The sequence below is a fragment of the Magallana gigas genome, chromosome 6 (genome assembly GCF_963853765.1).
Source record: "Magallana gigas chromosome 6, xbMagGiga1.1, whole genome shotgun sequence".
NCBI classification, from domain to species: domain Eukaryota; kingdom Metazoa; phylum Mollusca; class Bivalvia; order Ostreida; family Ostreidae; genus Magallana; species Magallana gigas.
In genome coordinates this window covers 20636691-20651301 of record NC_088858.1, presented here as the reverse complement: position 1 = coordinate 20651301, position 14611 = coordinate 20636691, and the positions used below count along the sequence as shown (strand labels likewise).

The window sequence follows — 14611 nt, the reverse complement described above, 5'->3', positions numbered from 1 at the left end:
TCTAGATGTTTTTTTATTCCTCTTTGCACTTAATTTGTGTCAAGGATAGCTCCTTCAGAATAAAAAAAATCAAATGTAAGAAAATATATATTGTTCGTGAATACTATCTGAAACAAATGTTATAATAAAAGTAAAAAATGCCTACGATTTCTGGATAGTCTACAGATTAAGCATAAGATTAACCTTAAATATTTGTATGAGATTGCTCACGATATTAGCATTTATTTATTAAAAAGAATTGTTAATATCTTAGATAAATAACTTGATTATAATTTCTTTTTACAAAGCTTTCCATTTATAAAATATATCGATAAATGTAGTCTCAAAATTGGCACGATCATACAACTCTCTTAATAATAATGTATAAAAAAAAAAGATATTGAACTACAAGATTAAAGAAAATACACAAAGTTTAATTTAAAACGTACATAGGAAATGTTTATGAACACAGATGTACATTGCACGGTCCGGAATCGTCCATTTCTGTCCCGCAGCAGTATGCACAGTTTAGGAGATTCGAACGTTTCCTTCCGGCTCTCAGAGAACCAAGAGCAGCCATGATGTTACAAACCTAGAAGATAAACTACGATTTTAAATCTGAATTGTGTGTCATATAACAGTGTATTACCGAGTTTGTACTGGTACTCTGAATAAAATCTACAGTTGGGGGGGGGGGGGGGGGCTTACCGATTTGTTCCGACAACCAGCTGTGTAGGCTATAGCCAATTGAGTTGTTGTGAGTTTTTCCAAGAAACATTCCTGTAATTGAAATTAAACTATAAAACTATATGTACCGAAATAGAAACATACAATAGCAAAAAAAAAAAAAGAAAAAAAAAAAAAGACCCCCCCCCCCAAAAAAAAAAACCCCAAAACATAACAAAACAAAAGAACAAAAATCAAAAATAAAACAAAAACAAGCAGATCAATATTACTAACAACATATACTACGACATAAGGTTGTTGACAATAGTAACAACCGAAACTCATTAAAATAATGACAAGATGGAAGACAATCGTCGATCATTAACAGTTATATCAACAGAACAACACAAGTAGATCAACACTAGGATTAGAACAAACAAAAATTATCAATAATGACAGAAACGTTTAAATACAGACAATTCTTATTATTCTTATGACATGTTTGCAATTTAATTATTATTCAAATAGAAAAATACATAAAAACACCAATGATAACAAAAGAAACGTCAATAGTAGATCAGTAACAGTAGCATTAATGTAAAAAAAGACAATACATGGTAAATTACAGGCACGTAGCAGTGGTGGGGAAGGCGGGACAGACTCATTGAAATTCTGACAACAAAATCAACGGTAAAAAAACAAACTAAATAAACAAAATATAAAAAGATACTTGTATATAAAAAAAAAAACTACACAGGACTTGTTGCTGTGAAAGACATCGAAACCTGCTGGTTTTGTTATACCTGATCGTCTGTACATTTAATGGTGGTCCTTCTACATTCCGCTATAGACGGAGAGTTGCGACAACTCATGCATTCGAGGGCCGCAGAGGAAACTCGGATTTCTGTTTTGAAGAACATATGGCATATAACCAAGTGGAGAGTTAAAATGCTCAGTTGTAAAAGCATAAAAGAACTTCATGATAGCTTTACAGTCATAGTGTGGAGACATCAGAAAATAAGTTTTTACTTTGATTTATGGAATAAATTTTTTGGATATAATTTATATGTGTATTTTGAGGACGGAGGAAGTTGCATACTGTAGATCATTTGTTTCTCTGCCATATTTATAGATGTAGTTATAAAATAGTGTGGTTTATCATACATTATATTCCATATATAAATAGTTCGCTACTTGTCAGAATTAATTATTTGTTTATCTTTGTCGATGACTTCAATAATTGGTTACCTGATAATACGAGGAACGTCACAACAGGGACTACTGAAAGAGAAACAAAGTTTTATTATTATTCCACAATTATAGGACTCACATGATAAACGCAGTGTGAATCAAATTAAATCAACAATTGGTCCTAACCATGTACGTTAACGGCATATTCTAAAAGCTAGCCTACCCTGGTCTTATATTAAGCAGCAATTTGAAAGAAAATCAAGAAAACAATGAAAAGAGAGTTACCAATTTTAGTTATTTCCTTAAAAGCAAGGCCAATTTTTTTTTTAGGACAGATCAACTTTTAGGGTCATGTCAAATTCCAAATCAAAAGTAAGGCCAAACTAAATGTAAGAAGTAAAGTTAGTTTACTAGGCCATTTGAGACCAAGCCACGCCAGTGAGTCTATAGACCATTTTTTAGACTATGCCCTACATGTATGTTCAAGCGGTATGCAATATACCACAGGGGCCAAGCCCGTTTTAACATTAATTTCAATGTAACCATAAATAAAGAATTAATGTTAAAACGGGTTTGGCCCCTGTGCAATATACTACGCATGGAGCATGCAATCGTATAAAATTTACCATCAATATAAGATAAAGCGCTAGAAGAGGAATAAGTAGCCGACTGATGAACATAGAATTTATGATCACAGTTCAGAATTTATTGGGATGGCATTAACAATAAAAGTAAAGAAGGCGTTAAAATCCTCCACATTTTAAGCCCGATTTTATAAATCCTATCCTTTTATGACAGTGTGATCTCATACATATTTCATTGAACTTGTCAACTGTTGAATGTACTTTTCAATCTATAGATATCGATCAAGATCTCTGAGACTTTTAGATATCCATTACTTACTGTAACATTTTTGTGACGTCATCCTTAGATTAAGCTAGTCCAGAAGATCTTTTATTGTCCTGCAACCATCCAATAAGTTACCTGTAACTGTCTAATATGTTTCCACTTATTGGACGGCTACAGGTGACATACTGGACTGCAATCGCAGCTTCTCGGGCCTTTCCGGCAGGACTCGGAAAAACACCTCGAATATATTACCTAAGCGTCCATGACAACCCCCCCTTTTAAAAATAAATAAAAATAAAACTTGATTTAAAGTAGTCCGAGTATCGCACTACGTCATAATACGGATTTTACAATATTGGTTCGACTTTTACAAAGTGTTTTAGATACCTGGTATTGATTTTGCTCTACATCGCTGTTGTAAACAATGGTAATGATAAGCAATTAGAACGGTAATATATGTATTCTATGAGAGATAGAAATGTTTAATGTTGAGAAACTCGATTCTGTTAAAGTAAAATGAAAAACGAAGTTTCTGATTAACCAGGATCTCAGGTATGCTTATATCTTCTTTGTTTTGATGCCCCCCCCCCCCCCGAATTTTTATTTTTCTTTTACTAAACCCTGTTAAAATTTAGAGACAGAAGCTATTTCGAATTTAATAAATCGTCAATTAATTAATGTTTAAATGATATCTAACATTGTTGACAGATCTAGGCAGAAAACTGTAGCAAAATGTGGTTTAGAGCTTATAGCGTGAAAAGTAATCCGTCAACATATAATTTATTTTACCAAATCTTTTTTCTAAGATGCCAATCTATAGAATAAACACCATGAATTTAAGTTTGAGTCCATAAAATAGTAAAAATAATTACCAAACGCGATACTATCATTGCATTTTTGTATTCTATTTTGATACATCAGGTCCATAAAGCGTACTTACTTACAGAAATTTGCGCAAAATTATTGATGAGATATGGCTTAAATAGATATTTATACTATATTTTGTATGTTCAGTTCTAATTTTCCCCAAAATTGGTAATTATTTTTTAGGAAAAACGGACGTCTGACAAATTTTATAATTGTCAATAATTTTCGCAAGGGGGTACACTCGTCTGAGAGGTGATAACAAACAAACTAGCATGTAAACATACATATTTTCTTTTGTATATGTATTGCTAGAATGTATATTTATCATTTAAAGCTAAGTTTTTAATGACTGAGCCCATTTAGTGCCGAGTATAGGACTACCTTAAGTATAAGATATTTTACTATTTGTTGAGATGTGAGGTAAACTTCATTATATTCAATGATATACCTTAAAATATAACAGAGAAGCGAAACACAAGACTGTCTAACCGATATTTATTTAAATGCAAGCGACTCCATTTTGTATAAAATTCTAACATCCGGTATTGCTAATACATTCGAGGTGTTTTTCCGAGCCTGCCGGAAAGGTCCGAGAAGTTGCGATTGGATATTGTTAATACATTCGAGGTGTTTTTCCGAGCCTCATGGAAAGGTCCGAGAAGTTGACTGGACTGTTGCAGATAATTGGGATGAACACAAACTCACGGAAACACAATAGGAGATAAAAAACACAACTACTGGTTCCTCCAATCTCAATTTATCAAGTTTGTTCGTGCAAAGTGCACATAATATCCATGAGAATTGAATTTACAGATCCAAAAACGAAGAGAAAATTCTAGCAAAATCAAAATAATCTATTGCACGAATTTTAAAATCATAAATTCACTCAGTTGGAAGTGCTCAAATAAAGTCGTCCTTTGGTAATAAATTGAATTGGAAAAGAATTTAATATGAAAACGGACACTCATATATCCATGTATTAACATTTTAATCCATCCTCTACCGTTGTTTGTACAAACATGACAAATGTGCAGGAGTTTCGAAATATGCTCACCTTTGCGCATGCTTTTTTTAAAAACGCAATGTGGACTAAAGGACCAGTGCAAAAAAAACTTGAATGTGTGCCTTGACAATTGTTTCTTTATATATTCAATATTTAGTTTACTTACTTAGTACCCAAACAAAAACTGGTCTGTTTTTGGCCCTTTGTTTATTGTTAACTTATTGGATAGTGCCAGGTATTTGAAATAAAGCAGAACAATAGTAAAAATTGTTCACAAGCGATGAAGAGACCAAATGTTTTAAGTAAGTTATGAGCCGAAAACTGGACATTCTTAAGGAATAAGAAATCAATCTTTGGGTATAATGAGGTGATAACTTCGGTCAGGGCGTGGTCAAATCCAATAAAGCCCGATGGGCTTTATGATATATCTGACCACGCCCCAACCGAAATTATCACCTCGTAATATTCAAAGAATGATTCCTTATTACTTATATTTACATTATTTCCAATTTGTACACCTTAATACAACATTATTTTAAAACCACTATTTTTTTTATGTAGTGCATGGTATGTACATATATATATATTACCAGGGACGTATATAGTATATACGTCCCTGGTATTACTACACGGCATAGCCAATACCGTTTTTCGGTTATGCTACAAGACACGCCCATTTTGTGTCACTCATGTTTTATGAAGTTATTGGGTTTTAGGCTTCAAAATTGATTCGTAATGTTATCACAGACAAAGACGGTTGAAAATGTCAGTATTGTCAGATATTGTACTGTCCTCGGCACTGCTCGCCTCGGACTGTACAATATCTGACAGAATGTCCAGTTTTCGGCTTATAACAATTACGCATTAAACAATATTAGTATTGAAGAGCTATGAAAAAAAATATATAATTACTCTCCTCTTAACGCAAAAAAGTTAACAGGTCTAAGGGGAATAGTGATCCTTGCCTTATACCCCAAACGTTACGGATTTACCAGATTGATTCTAAAATGATTGCGCGTAACGCGTTCAAATGCCAGAATAGTGTTTTAAATTTATTCCCAATGAGGAACTCAGCAATTCAGGGAAATTATACAGAGAGCAGAAACATATTGAAATTCACTGACTCTTAACGTTGTTAAAAAACATTGACAAAGAAAAAATATGTACAAATAACAAACTTACCCCAAGACCTAGCCAATAAAACCATATTGTAACACGCTGTGCTTTATCTACGACAAATATTTTTCAGGCGTACGATCGAACTCTGCTTTATGTAATTCACATATCTTTGAGATCAATCCAGTGCAATTACTATGTGAAGGTCATGTATATTACTACACTGTCTTTTGGTAGGGTAGTTTCTATTGGTAAGGCATAATGCAAGGACGACCATTCTCTCCATATCCTTTAGAAATACATTTTTGTCAGATAAATGTAACAAATACAAATCGATCTTGTATCAATAGTGTTTTATTGTTCAATATTTTATTGCAGATCGCGAAGCATACAAGTGTTCCTATATAACCACTACAGCTAATAACAGAAATTAAACAGGTAAGCCATTTCATGACCGTACTAATAAGTATATCACTATTTTTTCGTCAAGGTTGTCATTTTTCACCAATAAACATCACACTTGCTTTTACTTCGTATAGAAATCACGATTTTTCCAAATATTTATAAACAGTATCTGTTTCTGCATTATTGGTTGAGAGAGACACAATGAGTCAAGTCATACGCTGGTAGTCAAAACGACCCCCCTCCCCCCCCCCCCCCTTCGTAAGCAGTCGTATAGAAGAATGATGTTTCAAAATACTGAAGTTGTCATGCATGTGGTTATCTATGATTTTACCATGCATAAAGCCTCGGCCACTCATTCCTATACAAGGAAGGTCAAAGTCCTACTACACATGACTTGAATCGCCGAAGATTGAAGATCGTGGCCAAGTTGTAAAAGTTCTATACTTGATTGTGTAAACAACGTATCTTATTATTTGGCATTGAATAAATCTTTATTTGCTAGTATTTGATGAAAAAGGTAGGCATTTAAGAATCATGGACAAAAGAAAAGAAAAGAATTTTTTGGTACGAAGTGTCAAAACGCATTTTTTTTTAACTGATGTTACGTATTTTAGGTCATCTGAATTACTTATGAACATTATTAAATTTTCATAAACTTCTTAGCAAATATTGACCAAATTTGTTGATTTGTATCTGAAGGAGTAAAAATATATGGACTGTAAATTCAATGATAAACCAACCCTATTTGTTTTGAGTAACAAGAGGCCCATGGGCCATATCGCTCACCTAAACCACAGTTCTTGTATCTCTTTCGAAATTTTCAAATAAGAGACTCTTCTTATTTGTAAATCTCACAAAGTCACATTATTTCTTTTATAATCATACCAACTGTCTACAGGGTGCATAAGTTATGGTGAACAAGGGTAACGAAGGGTGCCTCTACTGACTTTGCGAAGCCCATGGTTCCAGGACCAGGGGTTCTGGTGTTAGGGTAGTGATCATAAAGTCAAACAGTATTCATCATTTAAAAAAACCCACCATCTTTTCATCTACAGCTAGGCTTTCACATGTAGACACACTAAGTAAATGGTAATGGTGAATAAGAAGGGAGTACTCCATCATAATTGCAAAATATTCAGGCACAGTGTATGGAGTTGTTGTGTAAAACCAGGGCTCTATTGGTCATATACAGTGATATAATGAATGTTTATGAATGTTTTTGAAAAATTCTTTTCTACTACTGTACATCCAGCAGGCAAACTATTTACTTGTAGTATTAAAGCAAGGAAGTCTCTACCAAAATCATTAACATAATCTTTGTGTGTAGGGTTTGAATCCCATACACAAACCTATATATTTTAATTCATGCATTATAATATATATATATCATCATCGAAACCAAGATTTTTGTGTTGCCTAGATGGCCGAGAGATTGGCATGGTGGCTGCTTACTGCTAGGAGAGTGGGTTCCAGAGGTCATGAGTTCAAGGCCGGAGCAGAGGTGGAGCTCCAATATAGTGAATTTCCCTGTTCTTTATATATATTCATATATATATATATAGATAGATAGATAGACATATACTATGATTTTTTGTTCAGTGTGAATTAGGCTTTACACATAAAAAGAATGGGGGAGCTCATTAGCTTTCATGAAGAACTCAATATGATAATACAACAACTCGAACTCACTGGAAATAATAGAACATGTCATAATTATAATTTCAATTTTATTTTTTGAATTTCATGAAAACAATAACTATGTCATAATCAATATAAATATGTGTATAAAAGGTTGCTTGATTGTATCATATACATATAAAATAAATTAAAAAAAAAACCTCAATAGATAAAAGAATTAAAAGGATTAAGCATAATGAAGCATAGTACTGAAAAATGATTATATGTAAACAATAATCCATTCTTCAATTTTCAGCAAAGAATTTTCATTTTACAGATACATATATGGTTGTTTGTGCATGATAATCTTAAACATGAATAAATATCCACGTAAAATTTTGCTTTTATTTTTCTGCCCGTTGTTTACTCTTTGAAACGGGGGAATCGCAAAATAAGGTAATCACATAATATATGGAATCTACAGCATTTGCAAGTTGTAACAAATGTTTACTTGAAAGCATCACAAGCATTTTTGTTCAATAAATTAAGACACAAAAGGAAGATGCATGGAAATATACAAAGTGTCATGGTGTATATAACCAATATAGGCACCAGTTTGTATTGAAAACTCTATAGTTTGATAATGGAGTACCATAATTCAAAAGGGTTTTAAAATAGCTCATTTGATGCACTTTGATTGGATGATTATAATAATCGATCCCTCACACTAAAATTTGTGCCAATGAGAGATATTAATACTTGTTGTAGAACCTCTTTGTCTATTGTTGTAAAAAAAAATAAAATTCAAATCAGTTCACTTGGATGATTATATTACTTAATTAGCATGCATTTTGGAAAAACAAATTTTTAACCCTGGAAATACACTGACAGGATTGTGAGCATGCATGACCTCTATTAAAAATATAATGAAAATTGAAAAAAATACAAGTGTTTTTGGCTGTCCCCAACAAATCTTTAGGTATTGGATGCTGAACAATTTTAAAAAATTTAATTTCAAATCAAAGGCTCCGCATCAAGTTTTCAATCAAGGCACAAGCTTTAGTGTTGGATTCCACACTGTAGCAACTCCAATCATCGAAGAAATGATTCCGAGGGACCCCTGGACACCGGTACTTGCATTGACTTTTCCGAGCGTATTCAATGGCAAAACTAAGTCCGAAACATTTTTCACCAAGTCCAAAAACACCGGCTTGTTATCACAGACACATTGTACGACCACTGACAAAGCCCCAGCATTCGGAGTTCGTCTTCCATTGTATGTAGCTGTTGTTTCTCCATTGCTGTACTGCATTTCGTTCCCTCTCTTCTGCTGCTTGCTCATTTCTAATTTAACCAGATTTGTGATATCGTAAAAGTTACGGGTTAAATTCAACGCCAGACTAAAGAACCAGAATTGGGCAGAAATCTTGGACCACTTCGCCTTGTCTGTCTTTATGATCCCAAGATTATGGAAGTAGATAATGTGATCGAACAGCAGGAACATGGATTGGCTAATTTTTGACAGGGTTACGGTCCATCGGATAACGTCGTCTTTAATATGAAGCGACTTCAGAGCTGCCTGAATAAAGTCCAGGCTCTTCCCCATTCTGAGTACTTAAAGAAACAGGACATCTGGTTAGAAAATATAGTTACCCTGGAGTAAATGCTAAGTATTTCATCCTATTACAGACTAGATTTTGTCAACTTTGAAAAAAATGCAATAGCCATTTGGTCTTTAGATAAAGAAATTTCACAGGATATAATTCATAACCAGCATAACTATTATGGTCACATAAAATTTTTAGCAGTATAATTTCAATGATAAGAGCATGATATATGCAATGTCAGTAAGAAATTGATTTTAGGATACATTTAAGAACAAAATTCCAAATAATAATCATCTTCACACATGTCTACCTTCAACGGTACAGGTTTACTTTCAGTCAAAGAATTTTATGTTATTTTTGTATTTAATATTGATTATCTTCTTTTTTTTTCTTTCATATCAGAGGAGTTTTGTAAGGAAACTGTCTAATCCCTTTTTAATAATTATAATGAAAAAAAATAAGAGACATCGGTTGAAACCTGAAATAAACAGATCAATATGGAAATTTAAAACTCTAATATTCAGATATTTTGCACATTCTTAATTAAAACCCTATACAGCTCACTAGCTGTTGAAATTATAAAAAAAAATAGAATTTGACATACTGGTAATTTAATGATTGTAGCGAGCATCTGCAAGAAGATGACTGCATCTTAATGTAAGATAAATTGTAGTGTATTTACAGAAATTTGGGCATGCTTGATTTTGAATTGTTAGCAAAATAAAGTCAATAAAGCCTTGTAAAGGCATACAATCTGTGACCAAATTGTTTTACATATGGTTTTATTACTTACATTTCCGAGTCATACTCATAGATGACTCAAGTTTCTTGAGTTTCTCCACCAAATCATTCTTATTCTTTAGGTTCCACCATATCAATTTGACTGAGTATTGAACCAACCTGATATATAAACACAAAAAGCTTTGAACTGATGAAGGAAAAAAGGCTGCAGATTTATTAGAAAAAATTAAGCCTGTGATGATTGAAGCATTGTCAAACTCCACAGAAAATTTATGCATTTAATACTGTATAATACTTTATAGTGTAAGAGATAATAATAATACTGTATAGGTAGGATATAAGCCAATGACTGAATGGGTATAGAAATGCAGCAAAAACAAAGTTGTTGAGATCATTAACACAAAAGAGTGAGCATTTTTTATTGCATTTCAACTCCCTTAGATTTATGTGGCAATTATAGAAAAACATAACTTAGATAAAGAAAAAGAGATGACGATACATCAAGGTCTATCGTATATCATAAAACGTGGCCTGTTATACCATTTCTGGGATATACAAACATATTTATTAAAATACTTTTGTGATTCCTTTCACCCAAAATGTCTCTTAAATGGTTCCTAAACTTGGTAAACACTAGAATAACAGTTGTACTCCTCTTTTGAAGAATTACTTTACTCCATAAAAAAGTGTACTGGCCAGTACATCCCTTCGCCAAAAAAATTCTTAAAAAAGAATAACCCCTACTAAATCTCCATCCCCTCCCTTTCCATAAAAAAGAAGAAAAAAACTGAGTGCAAAGGTGCACGAGATCCACTCACAATTGAGCAAATTTCTGAGAAATGCTGCAAGGACAGAAAGATAAAAGTTTCAGAACCCTATTGCAACACTGAGCTCATTATACATGTATTCATATTGTCACACTTTCATGCGCAGATCCAAATTTCTTTAAATTAAAATATAAAATTACCAAAAATATGCCTCAGAGCCCCCTTGCAAACTCAAATAACCGTCGGACCCCCCTGGAAAAATTTTCTGGATCTGCACATGACTTTGCATGAAGTTTCAATTCCTTCAAGTTATGAATAATAATATTTAGGACATGAAGAGAGTAGTAGAAAGTGAGTGATAAAAGGACATATAGTAAAACTTCCATGATAATACTTTATGTCCTTACTGCACTGCACAAAAATGGGTCACTTGTTAATAAATTATTCACTAACATTGTGTTATGTACCTAAGGTCAAAAACTAGGAACAGAGCTATCAGTTTGGTAAAACAGAACGTCCTATAATTTATACACTGGAGATAAGAGAACTTTTACTTAATAATTTAAGGTGGCTCGATCACTACACCCTGAAATTGTTTCTTACGCGGTTACTTGATTTCAATAGATAGTCTGAACTCTGATGTATATAAGAAGTACATGTAATTATAACTTAAATACTAGTAGGTGAAAAATATGCAATTTCGGATAAAAATCATGATTTTCAAAAATTTAGTTCAGTAAATATGAACAAAAAGCCAATTAAAGCATGTTCGAATACATGACCTCTGGTTCACAAACCTAGTACATGTACTTAAACCACTGAGCTATGATGATTTTCAACATTGAGCTATGATGATTTTCAACAATTTGAAAATTGATTGAATCAAACAATTTTACAAAACATTAAACGCCATCTTGTGGTTCTGAAACAGTGCCTTAAAAAGTACAAGTCATGTAGTGGTGTACCTTAATTAAGTGGCAATTTTATAAAGTATTTACATGTATATATATGTATAAAACATAGTTACTCACAATTCTTGTCTTAAATTACTTTAATAAAGAGTATACATTTACCTACCATTTTCATTCATATAAACAAAGTTATTCAATTCCGACAGTTTTTTTCCATGAAGACATCCATAAATATCAATTAATATGTTCCGGCCATCAGTTAATGGTGTCGAAAACAAAAACTTCGGTTGTTTGTTGCATTTCATCTAATTTTAATGATAATAGCAGTTTGGTTTTGATTTGAACAAGGATTTATGATTAACTAACAGGCAATTACATACTGGTTGATATATCCTCATTTTCATTAATTTCTACCAGGATCTCAAGATATAATATTGAAAATGATAAAAAAAAAAGGACTGACATACATCCATCTTCAAAATTGATGATCTGTACATATCAAAACTATTAAATTTCCTATTTATGGTTGTGGTTTTTATTTTAACCTTAATTTAGAATTAAAGTTAAAAAAATATCTTTTAAAAGATTTCATAAATTACATGTAAATTACGTACTTGTACAAGTGAAATTTGTTTCTTATTTATTCTTTACATTGCATGAAATGGTCATAACTAACAGACATAATCATTTTGTAATCATTTAACTAAAAGAAATCATAGAAATACCCACAAACCTCTTTAATTCAACAGTTTAATTGCAATAGCTAGGCTTTTCTAAATAAATGAAATCCCTTTAAGCAAAGTTTCAAGTTCAACTTTATCCAGTGCATTTGTAAGATAAAATATCAAAGAGGGGAACATAAAGGAAACAGCTAATATGTATACACTTTGCCAATATTTAAGGCCCTATATATAGCTACAGTACCGCATGATCAGACCCAACCTAACACTAAAATAAACCCCAACTAAACCGGGCCGGCCGGGTTTGCTTTCTGGGTTTACTCCGGGTTTACTTTTTGAAAATTTGGGTCCACTCGGGGTTTACTTAGGGTTTACTAGAGAATTGCTTTTGAGGTCAACTGAAATGTGAAGCAGACCTGTATTATATCTCACCATCTCTCTGTCTGTAATTCCTGCCCCTTGTATATTCTGAATACAGATGTAGCGTCTGTTTTCAGGGGTATACTTCTGATTGGAGTTTATTCTGTGTCCATTCTGGGTTTATATACTTTGGGGTTTACTGATCCGATCTGGGGCGCCACTGACTCTAGTAAACCTGGAGTAAACCCAGAGTAAACCAAGGGGTTTACTTTCTGTTAAGTTGGGCCTGATTGGTACTATATATCTTAATACATGTACATGTCATTGGACTGTAAAACAGATCAAATTACAAAAATTAGAAAATTACCACGGTAAGTGTAATTGCATGGATAATATATCTTTTTTCCAGCTCTATCTGGAAAACCAATGAAGACAATGCCATTCTGAACAGTTACCCTGACTTTGAGAACAAGCGTCTAGTTTAAAGATGTTACTTCAAAAGAGCCAGTTTTGATACAAACTGGCATGCAATCACTTCTCGCCATGTAACATTTCTCACAAGTGCATTGTTACCTCATTTCATCAACACATAAAATTATATACGAAAAAAGATGTAACAATGCACTGGCGAGAAATGGTACTCGGTGAGAACTTGTCGCATGCAAATAGAGAAACAACTGTTGGGACAGTATCATGATTATGCATCATGTATACTGTACTAGTTACATACACAATTTCCAAAAGACCCTTAGCCTTAATCTTTGGTAAAAATCCATAGGAATTTTCCAGAAGCCTTTGTTTTTGGGGTTTGTAACGTGTCGACAAAAAACATCTAAATTGTCTCTATAGTCTGTCCCAAGATATTTATATGCAGCACATTTGGATAATTGTTAATAAAAATACACATACCTGTGAAAGAAGTGCAATTGCATTAGTTGAAAGGGATAATTTCCAGGATAATTTCATTGACACATTATCATCTTTTACTCGGAAAAATTCACAGGAATGAAAACAGATTCCTTACGGAGATTTATATGGAGATTATGGGGAATGTATCTTTTTTCCATTCTGAATACACTCAGAATACATTACGCAATTTTTCAACTTTATCATCCGGGCTTGCTGCAATACAAAATCCCCCTAGACATCACATTTTTTAGCACTGTATTGAAACTGATAAGCTAACAGGAGCATTTCGACAGAGAAATCTTGGAAAATTTTCATACTTTTGAATGAGCATTGTTTGAAGCCTGAGGTATTTATAAATATCAAGCAATTAAGCAAAATGTGAATCCAGGATATCTTGGGACAGAATATAGTCCATCATTCATGTTTATTGCCCCAAAATGCATGGGGGTTCTCACACTTACAAATTCAAAACTATGTACTAAAACTCATAGCAATATCCCAAATGTGTGTAAGCATATATATGTAATACTGTTTGTGTCTGTCATGGCAAATAAAATATGGAGATAATTCGGAATAAAACCATGTTTTGAGCCTAACAACCCTTACCTGAAAAACTTGTCCCTTCCATTGGTCTGGCCTCCAAATTTAATTATTCCGGTGATTAAATCGCTGCTTGTACTCATGGTCTTAGCTTTGGAGTATCACTGTCTCACAGGTTCAACTCAACGACAGTCAACATGTTCTGGATTTGTTAAGGTTCAAAGTTCAGGATGTATGTCGCTCGACTGAACACGTCAATTCCGATATAATCATTAATTTAAAATATATCTCCTTCAATAAACTTAAAATTTCATTCTTTTGAAAATTTACTTTATTCTATGAATTAGATCCTCTTACATTTCAATACGCAATGTTACATTAAGACACAATTTATAAAAAATTC

At 32.9% G+C, this 14611-nt stretch overlaps 2 protein-coding genes across 3 annotated transcripts; both read right to left on the bottom strand.

Moving 5' to 3' along the window:
• Positions 1-397: 397 nt before the first annotated feature.
• Positions 398-5865, bottom strand: LOC136276005 (uncharacterized). Of its 2 annotated transcripts, none has more exons than XM_066086583.1 (5): positions 5738-5865; positions 1894-1926; positions 1449-1549; positions 688-759; positions 398-571 (listed from the first exon to the last, which is right to left on the bottom strand). In XM_066086583.1, exons 1-5 carry the CDS (start codon positions 5760-5762, stop codon positions 440-442), a joined length of 363 nt encoding a protein of 120 aa, XP_065942655.1. In that variant the 5' UTR covers positions 5763-5865; the 3' UTR covers positions 398-439. The 2 variants fall into 2 exon arrangements, with proteins under 2 accessions (XP_065942655.1, XP_065942656.1); XM_066086584.1 differs by having other exon boundaries at positions 1894-1923; positions 5738-5843.
• Positions 5866-7844: 1979 nt separating this feature from the next.
• On the bottom strand, positions 7845-14513 carry LOC105346905 (peroxisomal membrane protein 11B). Its single transcript, XM_011455670.4, has 3 exons — positions 14275-14513; positions 10094-10200; positions 7845-9307 (listed from the first exon to the last, which is right to left on the bottom strand). Exons 1-3 carry the CDS (start codon positions 14349-14351, stop codon positions 8739-8741), a joined length of 753 nt encoding a protein of 250 aa, XP_011453972.3. The 5' UTR covers positions 14352-14513; the 3' UTR covers positions 7845-8738.
• Positions 14514-14611: the final 98 nt, after the last annotated feature.

Excerpts from the sequence above, each read along its gene's own strand:
- LOC136276005 (XM_066086583.1), bottom strand. The coding sequence starts at position 5,762 with ATGGTTTTATTGGCTAGGTCTTGGG. Across the intron at positions 1,550-1,893 it reads GACGTTCCTCGTATTATCAG|AAATCCGAGTTTCCTCTGCG; the intron begins GTAACCAATTAT and ends TCTTCAAAACAG. Across the intron at positions 760-1,448 it reads TTAAATGTACAGACGATCAG|GAATGTTTCTTGGAAAAACT; the intron begins GTATAACAAAAC and ends TTTCAATTACAG.
- LOC105346905 (XM_011455670.4), bottom strand. The coding sequence starts at position 14,351 with ATGAGTACAAGCAGCGATTTAATCACCGGAATAATTAAATTTGGAGGC. Across the intron at positions 10,201-14,274 it reads GGAAGGGACAAGTTTTTCAG|GTTGGTTCAATACTCAGTCA; the intron begins GTAAGGGTTGTT and ends TTTATATATCAG. Across the intron at positions 9,308-10,093 it reads TATGAGTATGACTCGGAAAT|TACTCAGAATGGGGAAGAGC; the intron begins GTAAGTAATAAA and ends TGTTTCTTTAAG.